This window comes from Cyprinus carpio, unplaced genomic scaffold (genome assembly GCF_018340385.1).
Source record: "Cyprinus carpio isolate SPL01 unplaced genomic scaffold, ASM1834038v1 S000006660, whole genome shotgun sequence".
Classification (NCBI taxonomy): Eukaryota; Metazoa; Chordata; class Actinopteri; order Cypriniformes; family Cyprinidae; genus Cyprinus; species Cyprinus carpio.
This window is the reverse complement of record NW_024879284.1, coordinates 105,121-130,543: the sequence shown is the minus strand read 5'-3', so window position 1 is coordinate 130,543 and position 25,423 is coordinate 105,121. Positions and strand designations below refer to the sequence as shown.

At 37.2% G+C, this 25,423-nt stretch overlaps 1 protein-coding gene across 1 annotated transcript; it reads left to right on the top strand.

The window, feature by feature from the left end:
• The first annotated feature begins 238 nt into the window (after positions 1-238).
• Positions 239-25,423, top strand: LOC109076520 (probable ATP-dependent RNA helicase DDX4). Its single transcript, XM_042755309.1, is given in 22 exon segments — positions 239-244; positions 384-414; positions 11,407-11,454; positions 14,034-14,087; positions 14,709-14,765; positions 15,373-15,399; positions 15,481-15,567; positions 15,793-15,831; positions 15,918-15,944; positions 16,021-16,083; positions 16,285-16,329; positions 16,568-16,612; positions 16,705-16,847; positions 17,356-17,508; positions 18,859-19,013; positions 19,548-19,677; positions 19,760-19,926; positions 20,511-20,656; positions 23,404-23,503; positions 23,667-23,937; positions 24,296-24,403; positions 24,829-25,423. Coding segments are annotated over 22 exon segments (1,986 nt in total). The 3' UTR covers positions 24,913-25,423.

Genomic DNA, 25,423 nt, shown 5'->3' with positions numbered 1-25,423 from the left:
ACGTTATATTGTTTGTGAGAAGTGAGTTAATTACAGTGAATTTGGCATAAGTTTGTACGGTTTGCGTTTGGTAGGCGCTTTTATCCAAAGCGTATTCGAGGTATAGATGCATTATATCGGTTCACAAACTTCTAAAACTGAGTTTTTTCCAGATGTGCAGCGCTGTAGGAACAACAGGTGCGTTCTGTGATAGAAATCAAACCGGATTCATTTCTTAGTACAGATTTCAGAACTTAAAATGGATGTCAGATAAGGGAGACATACAAAATCTGTACGGGATCTAACATACTTTACAAGATTGAATTGTAGGAATTAAACCAATTAGAATATCATTAGATATGAGTGAGTAATGTTATTAACTTGATTTGTTCATCCTTTTACAGGGCCCTGTTGTATCCTGCAGTTCAGGTTTTGGTAAGTTGTGTGTGTGTGTGTGTGTGTGTATACGTATGTGTATAACTCCAGCCTTGCTCTAAAACACCTGTCTGTAATTATCAAGTAGCCCTGAACACCTTGATTAGCTGGTTCAGGTGTGTTTGATTGGGGTTGGAGCTAGGGATGTCAACGATTAATCGATGATCGATTAATTGTCGATAAGAGATGCAATCGATTAAGGCTGTCGATGGTCGGTTAACCAATTTAATGTTGGGCTGCATGCGGCTCATGCGCAAAACACGTGAGAGCGGCTGTGAGTGACGGTGATGGTATAAAAATGCATCATTCATTCACAATGTACAAATTAAGCTTTTAACGTGATTTAAACTTTAAAGTACATTAAAATAGAAACAACATAAGTTCTTCAACGTAAAAAGCAATAGAAATGTAGTAAGTCATTTCATCAGATAACTGTGTGCTTTGCAGGGCTGCGGGACACAGTGACAGGACAGGTAGTCTATTCATTCAACTTGTTAATTCGTTCCTACGACTTATTAATTTGTGGCAATTGTCCACGATTCATTAATTTAGTTCCCTAAATAACCCATGATTTTACTGAAATAAGGGAACAAATTAATAAATCTAACGAATTCTTAATTCATGAAATCTTTAATTTCCCTTCCCATGTTTACAGTAAGAGATGCGAAAACAGTGATTAAAAGTGAAAGATAATAAAATAAACCTGCGAAATTAGAGGGTTAGACTGTGAAGATTTAGGAAAAGAAACAATGCCTGTTTATTTGTGGAAATTCGTGACTAACCGGCAAACCAGAACAAAGCCGCGTTAATGAAGGCTATGGGCTCGAACGGCTTCCAGAGGCATGCTCGCGATATAACATTTTCCTATTATTCCTCTAATAAACAAAGCTTTTATACCACACTTGTCATAGTCAGAGCTTATAATTTGTAAATAAATAATTGCTGGATTCAAAACAGCAATTAATTTGCGCTGTGACCGACACAATACGTTTTCCCACGTGCATTCAGTGATGTCACTAAATGGTGAAGCCATCATTCACAAGATTCTCAATGGACCTCAATAGGGCACAGGTTCTCAAGCCCTGGGACAAAATGGGATGCTTTAAGGAAAATTTATAGCCTTTATAAGTAATAGGCCCAACATAATTATTATTTTTTTTTTTAATATGCGAAATATATCCGACTTAAGATAAAGGATTTAAAACAGAAGTGTGGCTGCGCTCCATAAGTTCACGGAAGACAAAAAAAAGGATGACAACGCATTCTGTTTTGTTTTTCTTTATTTTACAAGAGCACAAATCTTCTGTTTTTATTTATTGTGTGTGTGCACAAATGAAAGTAAACACTTTTGCGGAAAAGTTTTATTTTTTATTATTATTATTTTTTTGTCTCAGCTCTTTTGATCGCGCCGGAGCCTGCTGCACACGTATTTTCTAGCGATTCAAACTCGCATCGCAGTCTGTTCATTATCAAAATAAAATAGTCAACTAAATATTTAAAAGGTTACACTGGTCAGTTTAAATAGACCTTATACCGGTCTACTCTGCTATTATGCCAAGGACGTTTTTTCTCATGTGAAGAGGATCATCTTTTCCGTCTATATGCGAATGCGTGTTAAGTACAAGCCTATTTTACATTATAAATAATAGTTTAACATTCAAATACATTGTGAATATGGAAACATTTGGATTTGTGCCGAATGAGACATGAGCAATAACCTCCAAATAAATCTAGCAAAAGCCGCGCTCGCTCGTCCTCGTCTGCAAGCACGCATGTACTGTCACGATCTAATGCACTGTAGGCCTATGCCGGATTTTTAAAAACAAATAGGCCTACCGGAATGCAAAAATCTGACATTTTCTAGGACAGAATCCAGCAGGATCAAACTAATGTGAGCAACAGTGTTTTGGTGCAGCAGCGCCGATGTAGTTCACTTAAAGGAGCCATGTGTAATGTCTGGCAAAAAAATCAAGTCATACTCCACATTCCATACCAGATGGGGGCAGTATGCCTCAATAAAGTGAATTGGTCTACTCTAGACTAACAAACGAGAAACGGCATAGTCTCTATGCTCCGCCCCTACCTTCACAACAACCCTAGAGCCATAGCCGAAGCCTAAAGGACGTTTTGCCTCCAGAGGAACGTTGGGTGATGTCAAGTGATTTTGAAACATGACATCTTCAAGCTACTCCCCTTCACCTTTACCAGTGAATGTTCATATTCGTTTTGTTCATATTACATTTTGAATTGTATATACACATTATTTGAATTAAATTAATTTGACAGACAGCATTCTGTCAACATAATTGGTCAACATCAGACAGCTGATGTTGACCAAGCTAGCGCCAACCAACGTAACCAGAGCTGCCAACTCTCAAGCATTCACCGTGAGACACACGCAATTGACTCTTTTCACACGCTTTCAAAAACTTGACCGCTCTGAATATAGTGAGTGCGCGCGCGGCCGGGGCTCTCTCTCTCTCTCTCTCTCTCTCTCTCTCTCTCTCTCATCTCTCTCTCTCTCGGGTTAATTATCATCGAAGACATTTCAAGCTTCTTAGGTAATGTTACATTTTAGCATCAGCTTGGTAGAGACGGGCTTTGGTAGATAACAGGTGAAGATCGGATCTGTGGGTAAGTTATAGCTAGCTTACTATCAAATGCAGCTACGGTTAGCCATCGCTAACATTAGCACGTTTATCGAACAGCCTTCGATACATTTCTATGTTATAACTTCCCGAAAAAAATACGCAAACATATAAAACAAACTTCTAGCGAAATACTAACAGCATCTTACTTACCAATCCAAAAGAAATGTTGCAAGTTCGGAGTCGAAGCTCATTTCTTTCAAGTCCATCAGTTGTCTCCAGCGATGGAAAGCAGTGCCGATGTTTACTCTAGTTCGGCTCCTTTTCTTATCGGATTTGATTTGTGATTCCGAGCGCGGTTGCTTGACATCAGCTTCAAGCTCGCCCACAAGCTGTGCGAGTTATTCGTGTATTGCAGGTTGGGTGGTGGTTATGTTGCCCGCATACCGCCTCCAATGGCCGAAACTGGTATTACGACACCTCTCGGGCCGTGGCTAGTAATGCTAATGCTAATTAAGGTTGATATCTCTGCAGCACTATAACTTGACATTTTTTTAATGACATCGTCGCCCTTATTTCTTCTCATTCTTTTGATGCGTGTAGATCATTTTTTGGATATTTTTACCTCAATTTTTACAGATGGCACCTTTAATGTGCAGCGCAGTCACACGCGCGCCACAGTTACGTTTGGTATAATTTTATTTTAAATAACAATGTCAGTTGAAAACATTGCAATTGTGTTTTAAAATACAACAACGAGCACCACAAACCCATTTAAAGAGGGGCGTTCAGCGGTCTCCGTGCGGGATAGGAAACAGTCAACAAAGTAAAATTACCTCAAACGCGCGCTCTCTTAGTTTTATGAAATCATCATAATCACATCTATTCATTTTAAAACCCTGTACAAGTATTTTATTCAGACTAAAACCCCTTTAATTCAAGTGAGAAAGCGTTTTGATTGTGTGTGTGGCTTTTGCACATCCTGTCATACCGGTGACTGCTTGCCACTGCATTTTGCAGCATTAAGGTTAAAGATTAATTGATCGTTAATTTAAATGAAGATCGAACATGGAAATGATCGAAAATTGACATCCCTAGTTGGAGCTGAAATCTGTAGGACGGTAGCTCTCCAGGAGCAGGGATGGAGACCCAGAAGAAATTTTTATACTTTAACGTTAAATTCTTCTATCTAATGCACTTTGAGAGTTAAAAATTAAGATCAAAGCCATGCTCTTAACTAAGAAAATATTCAATGAATTAACTTGTCTGAACTTTAAAGGGAACTCGATGCTCTTGTCAGTTAAAGTTGCATGTCTGTTTAAATTACGTTCACACTGGTGTTTTAGGAAGCCAAACAAATTAGAATACAATTATAATACTTATAACAATTTTATATTATTCCTATCACAGTAATAACATTACAGTAACATAGCCATGTATTGTAAAACAATTGTACTGTAAATAAAATTCATAGTATTTGCAATACTTTCCTCCTAATTTCTACACTTGAAAGATGTTTTGAATTTGGACTGCAGTACTCATTTAGACTGCTAGCGGTCAACATTTAATACTGCACTTTTAAGCTTTTATTTTGATGGAAAACTCCAGCTTCAGTGAAAACAGGCTTACAAAAACGCGTGTCAATACAAATCTAGTGAAATGCTGTAATCGTCTGCCCATCAAAATGTTGGAAAGTACATGAACGTAAAAATAAAGCATAACTGGCAGCCCTTGCATTCCGTAAACTCGTGCTAAACTCACAGCACATGCAATAATGGAGTTCACGGCATTCACTGTGAGTCTTTCTGAGGCACGGAAAAACACCAGATCAAGAGCTGATGGAGTGAACAAAGTCTGCGCTCTGCTTTGAAACACGCAGCGAAAGAGGTCTTGAAGGGATTAAGCCATATTGTGCTTTCGGTTTTAGTATGTTTGACATACTTTGCCAAAGCAGTGGTCCAAACCCAAATTTAAAGAACTTTTTATGTTAGAATAAGATGTTTAAATATATTTTCGGTTTATCATTAAAGGGTTACTTCACCCAAAAATGAAAATTCGGTCATTACTCACCCTCATGTTGTTCCAAACCTGTGAGACCTTCGTTCATCTTTGGAACACAAATTAAGATAATTTAATGAAATCTGAGTGCTTTCTAACCCTCCATAGACAGCAAGGGTCCTTACATGATCAAGGCACAGAAAGGTAGCAAGGACATCGTTAAAATAATCCATGTGTCATCAGGGGTTCAACCGTAATTTTATGAAGCTATGAGAATACTTTGTCCAAAGAAGAAAAAAATAATGGCTGTTCAACAATTCTCCTCTGCGTCATGCTGGCACCATTTTGGAGAGTATCAAGACGAATGCGCATGTTTTTCCTGCACGTAAACGAGATGTGTGCGCGATGCTGCTGCTGACGTTGAACACTCATGCTGCGCCTTGTTTCCATTCAGAGGAGAGCACCTGCATGCATCATGATGCTCTCCAAAATGGTGCCAGAGTGACGTGGAGGAGAATTGTTTGAATAGTTATCTGAATTGCAAAAAAACTTTCTGAATGTGTGGAAACTGATCTGAAGGTTGCTTAACATCATCTGTTAACAGTTCCTCCAGCGTCACGCATTGTACATTGGTGCCCATATGTACAAAAACACTCACAGGATATAAATTGATAACTGTGTGAATGCGAATGTAAATTTCATGCAAAGATGTCATAATGATCAGTGCCCATAGGCTGGTAATAGCGAAAATCGGTTCAAATATTTGAAAAAAAAAGTATACAAATTGGTTGAGATGCTAAACAAATCACAATAAAATTGACCATTTGCAGGGACCAGACCTCCTGAGTCACTAGGGCTGGGAAAATAAATCGATGCATCGCGAATCGAGAAATTATTCAGCATCGATTCTGAGATTTTCCGAATGCATCGCGATTATTTCTTCAATCGATTCTGAGCTTAGTTTTGAACATCAGATGGCACTCCATGCTTTAGAAACAACCATACTCTGCTTGTTTCCAAATCCTTACACGCACTTGAACCTAAAATAATAATTCATAAAATTCGAAAAGGTTGAAGCGAATTACAAAGGTGTTCACAGTGGGCTGTGTTTACATTAATCTCGCATCATAAAAGCATTCTAAACTGAGGTGAAATTACATATGCCGAATGCACTCGCTCTCTTAAGCCCTCTTCATGAGCATTTGAGTGTGCAGGTAAAAACTAGATTAGAGCGCCATCTGCTTTTAAAAATCTAAGAGGAATTCCAGAGGAATCGCGATGCATTCTGAAAACCTAAGAATCGATCCACGAATAGATTCTGCATCGATTTATCGTCCTAGCCCTATTAGTCACTGTTACCATCTCCGACAAACAGTGTCGCCATCACTCTACACATCTTGTTCTCCGGCAGAATAAAATACATTGAGCAAAGAGTGAACTGACAACACCCCGACAGACAAGACAGAGCAGGTTACTTCTGGCTTTTGGTCAAGAAATTTAAACAATAAATTCTGTTTTGTGGCACTTTAATGTGTCGTGAAAGACCACTTTATTGCCTTGTGAACGGATTGTCTTTTCATAATTACGTAAAGCACGAAATTAACATAAATATTTTTTTTTCATCCGCAGAATGCACGATTATTTTAAACTTCAAGTTTAAGTTCACTGAAGTTAACCTACTCTCCTGTCTGATTTGTGGTTAAGGCTAGAAGGGATACAGGTGTGGCATGTGGATTTACATATTTTAATGTGAAACCTATGAAAATGGCTTAAAAGCTCATGGTGCCATAGTTTCATCACTTTATATTTTTGCAATGACCGTCTTTTTGCAGTAAAGGACCGGTCAGTTTAATGAGTGGGAAGATGACATGAAGCGACACAAGGTTAGCTGCACTGAAAGATGAGCAGACGTGCATATAGAGCTCTTGATCGGGGCGAACTTCATGGGATTTTTGTCCACAGAATAAGAGCACACGTTTTAACATTTTAGTTAAAAAAACATTATTTTTACTTAAGCGCTGCAAGCCATGCATACAGCAATGGACATGACCAGTTTTCTGGTACACGAAATGGGGCAATATGATGGTATATATCGGATGGACGAAGTTAAAACTCTTGTTTCATACTATGCTCTATCGTTTATTTCCTGGTGCCGCAAAATACATTGTTTACGGCAGGGGTCGGCAACCTTTTTGGCATGACGTGCTATTTTTAACTGTTCTGGTTAACCACTGTGCCAACCCCCCTCCCTTCTTATTTTTTTTTTTTTTTTTTTTAATGCATTCTGAGTTATACTATTTATACACACTTTTAAAAGATACTATATCTATCTATATATCTATCTATCTATATATATATATATATATATATATTAGGGCTGCACGATATTGGGAAAAAATGACATTGCGATATTTTATTTTTCTGCGATATATATTGCGATATGAAATCTAATCTAATTTTTTTCTTACAAACAAAAATGGGGTTAGCACACTTACATTCTCATTTTAAATGATTTAAACAGTATTATTTAAATTAGAGTAAATTATTTGTTTGTAACTTCAGGATATGGTTTGAATTGTTAACATATTAACTAACATGAACTTACCATGAGCAATACTTTTGTTACTATATTAATCTTTGTTTATCTTAGTGTATAAAAACACAGCTGTTCATTGTTTGGTAATGTTACTTCACAGTGCATTAACTATGTTAACAAAATACTGTACAACTTTTGGATTTCAACAATGAAGCCTATAGTTGAAATTATAATTATAACAGCAGTATAACGTTGAAATTAACAATGTTGTAGAAGTGCAGTTTAGTAATAGTAAATGTTAAATAATGTAGTTAAATAGTTTAATAAATAGAACATTATTGTAAAGTGTTACAGATTTTTTTTATACACCAATTCAGACGTCTCGTGAGTTCAGTGTTGGACAGGTCAGTTGTTTAAACCATTCATTAAATTGAATCGGTTCAAAGGAATCATTAGTTCGCGAATCAGACGTGTACGGCACGCGTTGTGTAATTATCTCGGCAGTTTAGGATATCGCACAAGATTTGACAACACAGAAAACATTTCATCACTGGATAGTTTTTTTTTTGTTTGACACCATCGTGTCAATAGATCTTGATTTGTTTGAAGACTGTGAGCGTGCGGCCGGGGCGTGAGCGTGCGGCCGGGGCGATGAAGGTGAGCACGCGCGCGCGCGGCCGGGGCTCTCTCGCTCTCTCTCTCTGCTCGTTCTTATATGCGCCCTGTTAAACTGACAGGACTTAAAAACACATGCAAATGATAAACTTTAACTCTATGATGGTTAAACTGTGCAATTAATCCGCGAATCTCATTCGTCAAGGGCCGGGGAGCAGCTGGCCCGTACAGTTAATGAATAAACGGATCAACTACGACAGCCTACATCGCACATCCTGCGATGTGACTATCGTGGATTCGTACATTGCGATATCGATGCTTAAACGACACATCGTGCAGAATATATAATTTCCATGCAAATAGTTTGAGGATTTTTTTCATACAGGTGCATCTCAATAAATTAGAATGTCGTGGAAAATTTCCATGCAAATAGTTTGAGGATTTTTTTCATACAGGTGCATCTCAATAAATTAGAATGTCGTGGAAAAGTTAATTTCAGTAATTCAACTCAAATTGTGAAACTGGTGTATTAAATAAATTCAATGCACACAGACTGGAGTAGTTTAAGTCTTTGGTTATTTTAATTGTGATGATTTTGGCTCACATTTAACAAAAACCCACCAATTCACATCTCAACAAATTAGCTGATTGGCATGTCACCATATTCTAATCAACTCAAAACATCTGCAAAGGTTTCCTGAGCCTTCAAAATGGTCTCTCGCTGTGTCTGAAATCGTTCACTCATTCACTAATCCCTATATAGTGTATAGCAGTTGAGTGGACTATAATCAGAAAGGAGTGAACGGATTCAGACGGTGACCTGTTTTTATACAGTCTATGACGGTGATGTATACACTGCGCGTGAGACTTGGAGCGGTTGCAAAAACATCGTCACATATGCAATTTTATATTACATGTATATACTATTAATACCAATAACACTCAAAATTACTTTATTTTAATTATACATACCTCCCCGTCAGCTTTGTTTTCATTGATGGTATATTTATTTGTTTTGTAATGCTTTTATGTTCATAATCATATTGTTAAAATACTGAGAACAAAAATAAACACACATTAACACGTTCATAATTTTATGTAATTATTTTTTTAGTATCCTGAAACTCTCCCGAGCAGCGTTTTGAGCCCAGATAAGATAATGTTCATAGAGCGCCCTCAGACGACCGTTAATTTTACATCAGAATGAATACACTACCTACAGGTGATTTACGAACATTTTTAAATTAGCCACCAAATTATCATCATTTAGGTAAGTTAACAACGATGCCACCTCAGTAAATTAGTAAAATATTAAACTGAGTTATTGCCTACATAACATTTTAATATAAATGATTTTATGAAATAAACGTAACAGAAATAAAGATGTTAACGGCATCTCTCATTCAAACTCGCTCGCTCCCGTTCTCGCATCCAGTGCGACGCTACTCCGCATTAGATTGTGGGAAATAGTGCTTCAGCGAGTGTACATCGGTTGTACACTCGAAATCAGAATGAATTGTGGGTAAAAAGTAGTGAACGAATGTAGGGAATGAAGTCGTTCACTCAGAATTCGGACAGCACTACAAAATGGCTGACACCCGATATAGTGCACTATATAGTGGATAGGGAGTGGTTTCGGACACAGCATCTCAGTTTGGTTCACTAGGCTACACAATCATGGGGAAGACTGCTGATCTGACAGTTGTCCAGAAGACAATCATTGACACCCTTCACAAGGAGGGTAAGCCACAAACATTTGTTGCCAAATAAGCCGGCTGTTCACAGAGTGCTGTATCCAAGCATGTTAACAAAGTTGAGTGGAAAGAAAAAGTGTGGAAGAAAAAGATGCACAACCAACCGAGAGAACCGCAACCTTATGAGCATTGTCAAGCAAAATCCATTCAAGAATTTGAGTGAACTTCACAAGGAGTGGACTGAGGCTGGGGTCAAGGCATCAAGAGCCACCACACACAGACATGTCAAGGAATTTGGCTACAGTTGTCATGTTCCTCTTGTTAAGCCACTCCTGAACCACAGACAATGTCAAAGGAGTCTTACCTGGGCTATGGAGAAGAAGAATTGGAATGTTGCCCAGTGGTCCAAAGTCCTCTTTTCAGATGAGAGCCAGTTTTGTATTTCATTTGGAAACCAAGTTCCTAGAGTCTGGAGGAAGGGTGGAGAAGCTCATAGCCCAAGTTGCTTGAAGTCCAGTGTTAAGTTTCCGCAGTCTGTGATGATTTGGGGTGCAATGTCATCTGCTGTTGTTGGTCCATTGTGTTTTTTGAAAACCAAAGTCACTGCACCCGTTTACCAAGAAATTTTGGAACACTTCATGCTTCCTTCTGGTGAACAACTTTTTGAAGAAGCTGATTTAATTTTCCAGCAGGATTTGGCACCTGCCCACACTGTCAAAAGCACCAAAAGTTGGTTAAATGACCATGGTGTTGGTGTGCTTGACTGGCCAGCAAACTCACCAGACCTGAACCCCAGAGAGAATCTATGAGGTATTGTCAAGAGGAAAATGAGAAACAAGAGACCAAAAAATGCAGATGAGCAGAAGACCACTGTCAAAGAAACCTGGACTTCTATACCACCACAGCAGTGCCACAAACTGATCACCTCCATGCCATGCCAAATTGAGGCAGTAATTAAAGCAAAAGGAGCCCCTACCAAGTATTGAGTACATGTACAGTAAATGAACATACTTTCTAGAAGGCCTAAAAATGTTTTTTTTTTTTTTTTTTTTGGTCTTATGAAGTATTCTAATTTGTTGATAGTGAATTGGTGGGTTTTTGTTAAATGTGAGCCTATATCATCACAATTAAAAGAACCAAAGACTTAAACTACTTCAGTCTGTGTGCATTGAATTTATTTAATACACAAGTTTCAAAATTTGAGTTGAATTACTGAAATGAACTTTTCCACGACATTCTAATTTACTGAGATGCACCTGTAAATTCAGTGCATTTGTCATTTCTTCACTGTTGCATGTGAAAAATAAGATATTTTTTTGATGGCCCTTTTTTTTTTTTTTTTTTTGGTTCGATTGCATTGTTCCAGTGTGCAGACAACTTTGGGCTACCTGGTTGACTTGAACGTTTTTTGTTCTATGCACTTGAGCACTCATTGGCTCTTACTTTTGTTTTCATTTTTTAGTACGCAATTTCTGCTTGATTATACATATCAAAATATCTGCCTATTTGATGGATTTGAATGCACACTTAAATTTCAAATGCACTTATGTTTTACTTGCAGGTCTGAGCTCTAGAGGTGCAGACGGAGGATTCAAGAGCTTTTATACAGGTTCTCTCTCCCGTTTTGTATATAGTCATTTGCAACTACTTTAAGACAAAAGCAAATACACAGTCATTGACCACAATCCCTACTGTCCTGCAGACTTCACTTTCAACCCTCCTCCAACACACTGTCTGTAGTTAAGTAATCCTGAATGCCTTGACTAGCATTAACACACGTGTTCTATTAAACTTCCAGATTAAATCCTCTTAACTCAATCATAATAGATAAAGCTTTTCAAAACAAATATTACAAGATATTTTCTCCTCTTAATTCAATCCTAATACATGCAGATTCTCTAAATTCCACTACCTAGAGTAAATCCTGTAACAAAATACACTTTCTAAATGAAGTAAACACAACATGGTTAATTATTCAGTAGAGGAATGCCAACTGTTTAGTTGCGCTGTCTACATTGTGTGTAGTAGCAGTTCACAAGAATCTTTATAAATTAAAGAAAAACAGAAAACAAACAATGAAGGTTCAAATCATGTTTTTTCTTTTTTTCTTTAGGGGTGTTTCTATGAATTTGTTCTGGAATCCTGAAGGGAAATTGTTGCAACGCTCCAGAACACAACTAAAATTGTCACACATGCAACAAAAATGTGCTAACAATGTGCTTTTAAAATTTACTAGTAGGGATGGTCTGATCAGGATTTTTGCAGCCGATACGGAGTACAGATTTCTTGTCATGGTGATCAGCCGATACCGATTCTGATGCTTCAAGCTTTATATAATAACATAAGTCATGTTTTATAAATGATCACAAATTATTCCTTATACTGTACAGTGAACATTTTAATATGGCTTTAAAATGGGGTTCATGCATAACATTGTATATCAGGATACTTAATATAAGACAAAAATACAAACAAAATGGAGCAGTTTGATGCAACCCACAAGGTTTATTTAAACCTTATCCAATAGTAAACTGGAGGACAAAAACATTTGATTTAAAATTTAAAAGTGTGATGTAACTTAAACATCGTCCAATACTAGTCTGAGCAGAACCAAAAAAAAAAAAAAACATTTATACTCCTTAATGAACTAATTGGAGTAGTTTGGAGCAACTCTTTAGGTTTAATTTAACATTGTCCAGTGTTAGAAAGAGGACAAAAAGGAACATTTAAACTCCGACATGAAGTGTGATGTAATTCAAAAGGCTTAATACGGTCTAATATAATACTGAAGAGGAAAAAATAAATAGAATCGGCTCCGAAGAGGTTTTCCGTCCTCAACGCTGTGCCAACTCATAAAGACTAGGCTGCGATCAGCTCCGGTGGCCGTGGAGCCATAACGCACCGCAGACGTGTGCCGTGATGAGCAGATCAGCTGTCCTCATGTAACGGCCCGTCTCCTGTTATTGCTGGTATCTGAATGGAAATATAATCAGAGTCACTTAGAATGTGTATCAAATTCAATCTAATTTATACTAAATACAGCTCATTGGAACAAAGCTCTTCTAAACCACTGAGCAATTCTGTAATTTGTCAATGTTTTGGCTCCTAATTATGTTTTTGGGAGTCAGTGGTCTGGAACCCTGTGTTGGTTGTCACAAGTTTATTAGAAGCAGTAATTAAGCAATTCACGTTATTAAGTTTAAAATTGTATATATCAGATTCTGTTGTGATTTGGAGTAGAGATGGGTGATATGGGCTTAAAAGTATATCACGATAATTTCTGGTATTTATTGCATTGACTATATCAGTGACGTTAATTCAGGGAATCCACTAAGAGACAAAAAAAAAGTGTTTGTTTAGAGAGAAGTATTATCTTCCCTATTTTTACACTGATGATGTGAGCATTACTGAGTACACATAATGTAATGACTATTTAATTCATACTTGAAACCGGAGGGCGCTACACATGCATTGCACTGTAATTGCACTGATGATGCTCCAGGAAATCCCTAAAGTTATCCAGTTATCACTGTAGCGGAATAAAACGCAGAGAGAAATTTTAATTGAGGAAACTTGAAGACATTAAACATACAATTGTGAAAATGTTTTTTTCTTTGTTCAAGCAATCTTGGGTATTTTTCTAAGGATGAGGTATATTTATAATGCAGTGCAAATTGGCAGCCTGTATATATTACTATAAAATAGTATGATTTCTGCCTCATTCTGTGATATGAAACCACGTCTGATCGAAGTTATTTCAAACACTCAACTGATGTTATGAAGTTAATTTGGAGAAAAAGCATGTCAATAAATGATATCTTTGATGGACAACAGGTCTGTAAACAGACTCCTATACATGCAAAACTGTGCTACTGTAGTACCTTTATTTAAGGCTCAGACCAATTTTTGTCGCACTGTACAACCCTGACCAAACCAGTTCCTCGTTTAGTGATATATTCCTCCTCAACTTCACGTCCACCTTCTGCCATGTCGCTCTGCACGGTCGCACAGAACTGTCAACAACTAGGCTCTATCGTTATTGTGGGAAGACTAATTCTTATCGTGGGGAAAATCTTTACCGGTACATCGCAAACGATAAGATATCGCCCATCCCTAATTTGGAACTGATTCCTGAAAGTTAATGATACAGCTCTAAATCAGACCTAAAGTGTGTGCTTGTGTTTGTAGATGGTGATGGTGGCTCATGGAAGACGACTGCTGGTGATGGATTCAGGGGCAGAGGTGAGTAGGTGAACTACATCAGAGCGTTCACACAGTGTTTCATCAACACCTAAGAGCAGTGTTTCTCATCCCTGTTCATGGAGCCCCTACAGCTGCTTTAGTTTAAAAATATTACAAATTTGTAGTGAAGTTGAAATAACTTGTAGATGTGGACCACATTTCTTTCCAAGTAATATTTAGCACAATTAGCCAAGGACATTGTATGCAAAATGTGTGTGAAAACTGAATATACAAATCATGATTTACCAAAAACTTTTACACTAAAATTAATTCTAAATTAATGAAGAAAAAAGTTTGAGTGATGAAAGGCGAAAGAAAAAATCACTTGTGTTAAAACGAGGTTAAGAAACCCATGTTAGATACAAAGTTTAAGAAATTTGGATGTGTATATGAATAATTTAACCAATTATTAATGAATAAGAACTCTTTAGTGTAAAGCAGCCCTGATTAGGGAGGTGCAGAACTACGTATTTTTTAAACAGTCTTTTCAGAGGGTTGTGTAAACAACCAAGAATTAACACATTTAAACTTTGTGAATCTGAATCCAAAGTTGTTTGTGTGCCTCTGCTGTAAGCTTATGTACATCGTATTAGACCAGCGTTGCTTATGATATGCTTTTAGGAGGCAGGGGAGGATCACGAGGAGGAAGAGGAGGCTTCAGAAATACCTTTAAATCAGGTGATATTACATTCTTTCTTCATTCCCCTCAACAGAAGTCTGGTTTTAAGGCTTTCGGTCAATTTTTATATTATACTCAAAAAAAAAAAAAAAAAAAAAAAAAAAAAAGAACAGAACACAAGCTGCCTCTAAAATAATGATGTAATTTGAAAGCTCTTTTCACTCATTGCAATGTTTTGATGCATCTTCCAAATCTTTCTGGGTGAAATCATTTTACTGTAAAAGACATGAGTGTGAGACTGAATCTCTCCAAATGGCATCGTTGCACCCTTGAAGTACACTGTGGGATCAGTCACCACAACAAGGGTTTCGGATAAATTCCCTTTCTACCAGGCTGTTAGAGAAGGATACATGGTAAACTACTTCATTGAAGTGACCATCACATTTATGATAATGTGACCCAGGGTGGCGACTCTATTATTAGTTGTAGCACAAAATGAACATCAGAAGGTGTATTTAAAAAGCAGTATAGCTTACAGAAATTCCTGACAATATTTGACAAATTGAGCAAAATAATTAGGGTTATCAGTTTAACTTGTTATTGTGCAGTCTTGCATGTATGCATTTTAATAAGGATTTTAACATGATGTTCTTGCTTATTTTTCAGAAACTGATGAAAATGGCAACGATGAGGGTAAGGTTTATTTTTTTTTTTAAACATGTTTTAATGACTCTTACGCTGCATTGTTTCATGCACCCCGTCTCTTTGATGCAGGTTGGAAAGATGGTGAAGGCCAAGGAAGAGGTCGTGGTGGTTTCCGTGGTGGTTTCCGCGGTGGTTTTCGTGGTGGTTTCCGTGATGGTTGGTTTTTGGAATAAATTAATTTAATTTGCTATTTACGTGAGAAAATAGCCATGCACGTTTCTTGTCATCTCTTTCTGCTATGTATGAAGTTGGGTGCCTGAGGCAATGTGAACTGTAGTTTAGTGCTCATACACATTTAACCACAAAACATTGCCTTTGACCAATCATAGTAAAATTGTGTAATGACTTGTTTCATTTTAATGTCCATTGCTTGTTTTTAAGGTGGCAATGAAGAGACTGGGAGAAGAAGCTTTGGAAGAGGTGATGAATTTTAGTTTACATCTGTGTACAGTTTTTCCCAATTTAAAATGTTTTTTTCACATAAATTGTTTTTGTTTATCTTCCAGAAAATGACGAAAATGGCACAGATGGGGGTAACGTCTTTTTTCCCCGAATAATAGAAATTTGTTTGACTTGTGATGTTTCATGGAGCCCATCTGTTTGTTGCAGGTGTGGTTTACGTGATGGTTGGATGAAGAAATAATGGAGGCTTCCGTGGGGGCTTCCGTGATGGTGAGTTGTAGTTATAGTGTGATGTGATGGTGGCCGGAAGACACGAGGTGTGAATCTAGCACAGCTATGTAGAAAGTTAGTTGCCTGGGGCGATGTTAAATTATATAGTTTAGGTTATATATAGTACATGTTTGACCACAGCTGGCTTTGACCAATCCTTGAGTCATGTCATCTCATTTTAATATTTGTGTCCTGCTTTAGGTAGTGGTGATGAGGAGACAGGAAAAAGAGGCTTTGGTAGAGGAGGTAACATTTTAATATTCTTCATATTCACTAATGAGGAAGTGTTTTCCAAGGGTAATTTACTGAGTGATTTATCTTATGGGTTCAGTTGAACTCTCTTCAATGACACTGTGTAGGTTTCAGAGGCCCGAATGAGGGAGTGTTTTCCAAGGGTAATTTACTGCATTTGTAGTAACTAGTAAGTAATAAACCTTTGCGTTTTAATGGTCTTAGTTTTCTTGTTTTTTCCCTAACTGCCCAGCCTCAACAGCAGACAAGCCAGATCCAGAAGCAGGTGAAAATGCAGGTGGGTCATTTTCCTTCAATGCAAGTCATTGCAAGAGTTATAGTTGACTTGTTTTATATCCACAACAAACCCTGTGTTTTTGTTTTTTGCAGGACCCAAGGTTGTCTATGTGCCGCCTCCCCCTCCAGAAGAGGAGAGTTCCATATTTTCCCATTATGCAACAGGAATTAATTTTGACAAATATGATGACATCCTTGTGGATGTGAGTGGCAGCAATCCTCCAAAGGCTATTATGGTAAGTTATTATTGCATATATTTTGTAATCCATTTTAACTTTGACTATTAGAAGTTGTGGTATCAGTGCGATTTGTATGTACTAAATTGATCATGTTGCCATTTATGTGGTGTCAGTTCAGTGCTTCCCATAGGGGTGTTGAAATGAAACCTTTCTGTGATGCATTGTGATACAGATGTGGCCTATTCTGCATCGATGCAGTAATGGACCATAATCTATTATAGCCTACTGCTGTTTCTCTAAATGCAAACGCTTCCCAGTTTAAGGTGTAAATCTGGAACACATCTAAATGATGCCTGTCCTTTTGTGAATGATCTCAGTTGCTGAAATTTTACAAGACATTGATAGGGGAAAAAAAAAAATCATTGTCTACACACAGGCTCATTTCTACGAGCTGTTTTGTTTACATAGCATGTTCAGAAGCTATGAAAATGGGGCAAAATGGCTACAAATTCAACACCGTACATCAAAATAAAATGAAGTCCCTCGTGTGCTCTCTCTCTTACAGACTTTTGATGAAGCAGGACTTTGTGAATCACTGAGAAAGAATGTAACGAAGTCTGGATATGTGAAGCCTACTCCTGTCCAGAAACATGGAATCCCCATTATTTCTGCTGGAAGAGATCTAATGGCTTGTGCCCAGACTGGATCAGGAAAAACGGCAAGAACAACCCTCTTACATGCTGTTCTTATTAAATGCCAATCTTCATTCTGATGCAGGGCTCGACATTAACGCTTGTCCGGGACAAGTGGATTTTGTGAAGGGGCAAGTGAAAGAATTTTACTTGCCCGACCGGACAAGCAACCTGATTAAAATTTTAATAACAAACAATAACTAGACCAGAATGAAAACTTTATCGAAAAACATACTTAAAGTATTACTTCATGTAAACAGTGACTAATAACGGATAATGTATTGACAGTATCAAGGTCGCGTCAGTTGAGGCTCATGCAGCCTGTCTGACTCATGGAGAAATCAAAGCTATAAGCGCAACAGCACACACAAAGAAACAAACATACTGCGGTAGAAAGAGAAATGTTCTATGTAATATATGCAACATCACACGACCAAGAGTCATGTTTTCCCGACTTTCAGCATGATTGCAAATGTGATTATGATTTTATACAGCTTTAGTTCAATAAACAAAGAATATTAACTGACTTACAGTTTAGACACATTATTGACTGTTTTTGCTCCATTTCGCTAATGAAAATAGTTCTAAGCAAAGCCACAGCAGAACAGTCATGCATCTCCGAGCAACACACAACAGTCTTTCATTACTGAATGATTCAGCATTTTTGAACGAGTCAATGATTCATTGAACCATTCATAAAGACTGTCACTTGCTTCATTTATTGAATGAATCAGCCGTTTGAACAAATCAGTTGAATCAATGTTTCACTCATTAAAACCACCACCTATTGGTGGTTTAATTTCATATGTAAAAGTATCATTGCATTTTTCCAACATTTCATATGTTTGTCAAAAAAAGTAAAGCATTAATCTAATAACATTATGCATTTGCAATTTTGAGTAAATGGATTTATGGAACCTCTTCATTAAACAATCTGAGTAAATACATCTAAATGGCACTTTCGATGCAGCCTCTGTGTTTCCTCTACAGTGGAAAGATGGAGTTTGATACTGATTTCATTTGAATAGTAACAACCATATAGTGTCTTATTCTAACTTAATGTATTGATCAAATTTAAGAATTTGATGTAAATGGTGACATGTATGTTTAATCAGGATAGGAAAATATTGTCCTTCATAAAGTTAAAGTGTAACGGCAGTCTATTTAAGGCAAATACACAAATGCTGATTAAAGTAATACCTAACAGAGCACTGATGAGACTACTGCTTCAGAATAAATTACATAAACACCTTTTTCCCCCCAGACAAGTAACTTTTTTTCCGAAGCACAAGCACATCAAAGCTTAATGTCGAGCCCTGTGATGTGGTTTGTCAGTGATGGTAATTACTGTTTGCTTGCTCTGTGCCATCACTCAGGCGGCCTTCCTGCTGCCCATCCTACAGCGGCTGATGGCTGATGGAGTGGCAGCCAGCAAGTTCAGCGAGGTGCAGGAGCCCGAGGCCATAATCGTGGCCCCCACCAGAGAGCTCATCAATCAGATCTATCTGGAGGCCAGGAAGTTTGCCTATGGGTACACATTTTAGAATTTTCAGCGATTTTCATTTATGTAGTGTTTAAATTCATAATTTTCTTGGCTTAAAGTAATTTAAATTAGACTGCTTGGAATTAAAATTTTTAAATGTATATGTGAAAACAGAAAAAATTAAGCAGTTTATGCAACAAAAGACATATGCAGATAGTAAAAACTTTTCATACAAGACCGTTAATTTTCTCATGTGTTGCACTAAACTTCTGTCTGCTTCTGGCCATAGAGACATGAATCCCCCTTAAAATCAGTAGAAAAATAAATACAAAGTAAATCTGCAATTGCCTTTTGAATTTTGACTACAGTACATTATGCACAGTAGGGCTGGGTATTGATACAGATTTTAAAAGTCACCTTTATTTATATAGCTCTTTTTACAATGTGATTCTGATTCATAAATCCTTATTGGCTTAGTCCACACTATGGACTTGTATGAGGTCCCTCATCTATTTTATATTGATTGTAACTTCCATGTTAAAAATGATGGCAATATAAAATGTGGTTTTGAATCTTGTGTAGGACCTGTGTGCGTCCTGTGGTGGTTTATGGTGGTATAAATACTGGATACACTATTCGAGAGGTGTTAAAGGGCTGCAATGTTTTGTGTGGGACCCCAGGACGATTGCTTGACATCATTGGCCGTGGAAAGGTAATATTTTCCCCCCTTAAGTATTTTATAAATTATAGAATATATAATGTGGCTATGTGTTGTTGTTTTACTTTTCTGTCAGGTTGGCCTGAGTAAGCTGCGGTATTTGGTTCTGGATGAAGCAGACAGAATGCTGGACATGGGCTTCGAGCCAGATATGCGAAAGCTGGTGGGATCTCCAGGAATGCCTTCAAAAGAGGATCGACAAACCCTCATGTTCAGTGCCACCTACCCTGAAGATATTCAAAGGTCTGACTCTGACACGCTTTAAAGGCCAATTCACTTTGTAACAACAGATGCAGACACATTTGTCAGGTTTTGTCTGATTGGTTGTTACCCTTGTCTGCGCTTGTTTTTGCGGATTAAGCATGTTTAAATGTGCGAGAAAGTGGTTGCTCTTCGAAACAAGCGTAAAAGTTCCAGAAACTGATTGCTCCAAACCTGTTTATCTGTGTTCTTTGGAACACATAAGATGCTAAATGTTCAAGCTGCTTTTTGAAACAAGTGTAAAAGGTTACAAAGTTTCAAAAAGAACAAAAACCATCAGAATAGATGTGTCCAATCTAGTTCTGAGAGCTCAAAAATGGCTCAGAGACGGTGTGCTTCTGTTGTTTCTTTGCACTCCGTCTAGCTATAAGAGTGAGTCTAATGTACACCCCCTTAAAAACTTGTCTGACTAGAGTCAAATAAATCTAAAACCAGATTAATTACATGGGGCTTTAAATGGATCATAGTTATACTTGCAACTAGATTTTGAAAATGTTTTGCACATCTCTGATTCATTGAGAGTGATGCTTCAGAAGGAATGATCGATGCATCATGTTGTATGATAGGATGGCTGCAGATTTTTTGAAAGTGGACTACATTTTCCTTGCTGTTGGTGTGGTTGGTGGAGCATGCAGTGATGTGGAGCAAACTATCATTCAGGTGGACCAATACTCCAAGAGAGACCAGCTGCTTGAACTGCTCAAATCTACAGGTACATTCACATGAATACACCTGATTATTTTACATTGAGGGCTTACTGAAAATCCATATACAGTTTACTTAATGAAGCATAAACGTTGCATTTCAAAAGCCATTTGATAACCTTGTGAGAAACAGATGGATATTCAAGTCATTAACCCTCTGAAGTCGATTAACACGTATACGCGTTTTGGGGTATTTTCTCCTGATAACCCCGTAAAGAACTTAAATTACACTTTCAGTTTTGATCGTACAGATAAGAGCAATACATCAATCGAATCTGTAAAGGGTCTACTTTTTTTGTATACAGACATATATAACAACAAAACTTTGTGCACTTATAAAATAAAGATAACAAACAAGGAGTGCTGTCTGCAGTCTTTGTCTGTGCTGATCTTCATTTAGAAACGCATCTTTAAAATGAACTGTAACTCAGTGAATACTCAACACAGAGACATGAGAGATATATCTATAGAAAGCCTGACATGTCTACTTTTTAAACTAAACAAGTGCTGCCGAAAACAAATATTCTGTGATAAAGTAATCCATATGAAACAACGCGATGTCACGTCTACCTTCATTATCTTCTAATGCGACCATGCCCCCGCGCCGAGCGCGCTATTCAAATTGTTTCACTGAAGCGCGCGGCTTGAATACGCCCACACAACAGAAGACAACGCAGCGAGACTGTTCAAGTTTTTTTTTTTTTTTTTTATACTGTTTGCTTCGCGATGAGATGAATAAGACACAATTCACCCCAAAAAGATGCGATGTGGTTGAGGGATTTGGATTTCCTCAGAAAAAAAGAATGAAGCACTTTATTCAGCAGAGATCATAAACATGAGTAAGTCTCTTTTTATTTATTTATATACTTGTACTAGTTTCCACATAACGTGTAAACATTTTACTAGTTGGACTTTTTCCAAAGACTTTTTCCAAACTATAATTCCTGACTAAATGTACAATCAAGTGAAATATCATGAAGTTTCATTAACAATATACACTACCATTCAAAAGCTTGATGTAAATAATATAAATGTACCAATAAATGTAACTGTAACAAACAATGCTATTCTTTCAATTTATCCCCCCAAAAAACCTGAAAAAATATTCTCAGCTCTTTTCAACATTAATAATAATAATGATAATAACAATAAATGTTTTTTTTGTAGAAAATCAGATTGTTAAAAGGATTTCTGAAGGATTGTGTGACTGGAGTAATAATGCAAAAAATTCAGTTTGAAAATCAGCTTTGATTGTTCCTAATAAACTGTTTAACTGCACTCACAAGTGAATATTAAATTGTTGTGGGATAATTAAATATATTCTAAATAAACTACAAACATAAAATTATATACATTTATTTTGTCCTCACATTCTTTCTTGTAACTCATCCCTCTCAGTGACACACCTGACTGAATGGCTCATTATGCAGCTCATTATGCAGGCCTTTGTCTTCTCAGGTGTGAATTCATGATAGTTGACGCCTACTCGCATATAACTTTTACCAACAAAAAGTGTCTTAGAAAATTTAAATCAATATATTGTTTTCTGTAAGTGAGTAAACAAGATGATTTTCACATCATTTAGAATAAAAAAATTCTAGGCTACAAGCTCCAGTTCTCAAAAGTCCCGGGAACCAATTTTCTGTATGTTTTATTGCCTTATTCAAGTGATTTAACATTTTTATTTTTTCACTAACCACGCAGAATTTTTTTTTTTCTCAAAAATAATAATGTACACACATGCAGCTCACATATTATTATAGCCCAGTATGTGCTGATTACAGTGAGATTAGACTTTAGCCATTTAGATATTTATAAGAAACTGAAAAAAGCACAAATGTCAGGGCATGACAAAACTTCTCCAGGCCCCAAAAATACCCTTAGACTCCAGAGGGTTAAATTAGTTCACAGAAACCTTAAAAAAGGGGTCATGAGTAGTGCTGGGCGGTATACCCGTTACTACCGAATACCCGTTTATTTTTCTTATGATCTGAATTAAAATACGGCAATACCGGTGTATGTCGTTTAAACAACGTTTGGAAAGCCACGCTGTTTGAGAGGGGTCCCTTTTCACTGTTGCGACAACAAGGCTCTGTGTTACTAAGCGTGAAAGTTCTGAAACTGAAGCTGTAGAACTAGTAGGGCTGGAACAGAATATGATGTAGAATCGCTGGGCAGGCTAAACAGACAGTGATGTAGAAGCAGGCATTGATCATCTTTGGAGGCGGTGTTTAGCCACACTATTACATCATAAGGTAGAACATTCCACAAGCTGTTGTTTTGGCAGTTTTCAGACTAACAAGAAAGTTTTGAGTTCTGAAACTTAAAGGATGTTATAGTAAAATGACCTATAAAAATATCAAGGGAATTTTGATTTGTCAGTTCGTGACCCTTAAGGATATTCATACACTTGTAACAGATTTAATCAAATGTAGCAGTAAGAGGTTTATACTTTGACATTTTTCCACCGTAATGTGCATGATTGTAGGGTTGAGAATCAGTTTTAGAAGTATAAATTTAACCGCTTTGGGCTACTACTTTACTGTAATGCGGTGCATGTACTGATTGTCTCCTGTAACCAATTATGTGAGACTGATTCATGTTTATTCAGTTATTTTTGTTGAAATCCAGTTTTGCATCAATTTTATGCATGTAAAATGTGAATGGATTGTAAAGAGTTTAATGTTGACCTCAACTTCGATGTTCGTATCCTGAGCACACGGATACATTTATGGCACTTTTTTTGCAATTACAGGGAATGAACGCACAATGGTCTTTGTTGAAACCAAAAGAAGTGCTGATTTCATAGCAACATTTCTCTGTCAAGAGAAGATGTCTACTACAAGCATCCATGGGTACTTTTTTTTTTCCTGTCCCTTTCTGTAATTTATTTTCTTTCCAATAACGTGTTCATGCTGAAATAATGTGTTGGAGAAAACAAGGCAGTTATAGATGCATGGTATTACAGGTCCTTTCCGACCAAAGCTTTTAATTGAATTTTATTTCTTTTCCGGATAGTGATCGGGAGCAACGAGAGCGAGAAAAGGCTCTAAGTGATTTTCGCACAGGCCAGTGTCCAGTGCTGGTGGCCACGTCTGTCGCTGCCAGAGGCCTGGACATTGAGCAGGTTCAGCACGTTGTGAATTTCGACCTGCCCAGCAGCATCGACGAATACGTCCATCGCATCGGAAGAACCGGACGCTGTGGGAACATCGGGCGGGCCGTGTCCTTTTTTAACCCAGAGTCTGACACTCCATTAGCTCGCTCTCTGGTCAAAGTTCTGTCTGGGGTTTGTACTTTTCATATTGCATCCAAGATACTTGGCAGTGTTTTCACACTCTTTAGTTGTAAAATGTTCATATTGTGCCTATAAAATCACTTTATATGAACAACAGATTTAAATTAGACTCTAATCCACAATTATTGATCATTGCTAAAGCAGCACCTCAAATACGGTCAGTGCTCAAAATGTGCTTTCTTGACGCTCAACAAGAAACATTGGTTTACCGTGTTTTATGTGCTTAAAAACTAATGGAATATTTTAATGATAAATGTTGCACATTCTGTGTTGGAATGTAAACATAAGCAATCAACTGTATGCAGTACACACAAATACCAGTATAACATCATAAACCTCGATCTCACAGGCCCAACAGGAAGTTCCCAAATGGCTGGAGGAAATTGCTTTCAGTGCTCACGGAACAACAGGCTTTAACCCACGTGGAAAAGTGTTTGCATCTACAGACACTCGGAAGGTATGGCTCATCTTCTCATGTGGCTGTCTGAACTCTTTGTAGTTATTTGATGCATGTCTTTTATATTGAGTTATCTAGCAGATGCTTTTAACCAAAGCGACTTACAAATGAGGACAATAGAAGCAATCAAAAGTGCAAATGCTATAATGATTCTCAGTAAGCCTAACAGTACATGTAGCAAGTTTTTATTTAGTTTATAATTAAAAGAAAACATAGAATACGAAAAGAATAGTGAAGCTAGTGTTTTGTTTTTTTAAGAATGGAATTAGAATAGAGAGTGCTAGAGTTAGAGGGTCAAATAAAGATAGATGAGATTCTTGAAGATGGCTAAGGACTCAGCTGCTGGGATTGAGTTGGGCAGGTCATTCCACCAGGAGGGAACATTTAATGTAAAATGAAACTTTTAATGTTTTTTTTGTTTTTAGGGAGGGTCCTTCAAGACGGATGAGCCGCCTCAAGCGTCCGCCCCAAGCCCAGCAGCTGCTGCAGATGATGAGGAATGGGAATAACTACTTGACACATTACATTCTATTATGCAGATTTATTTTTATTTTTGAGTTTCACTTCTCCAGCATGTTTGTTAAAATGTTGATTAAGGTAGCATTACGGTAAAGCTGTTGCATTTAAAAAAAAAAAAAAAAAAAAAAGTCACATTCTGAATACTGTAGGTTTGATCTAAAGGACAAAGTATTAATCAAGACATGATACCTTTTAGCGGTTTGGTTTGAATTAATGATTGGATTTGTCACGTGTTTTGATTGAAGAGCACAACTGGATTAGTGGATTTGTTTTGCATTATCACATTAACACTTTAAGAGCGTATTGAGTTTTGTGAGCCTTTACCTCAAGGTCTTTCCTACAGTTGTACCGTATCGATCAGTTCTGTTGTTAAATGTGACAGTTTGCAAGTTGTTTTTCTTGACATTTTTGTCCTAAAGCCTAAGTATACAACAAGTAAAGAAGCTTGTTTTGCTAAAGTACCTTGCCAGATGAAGGTAAATAAAGCAATTGTTTACCAGA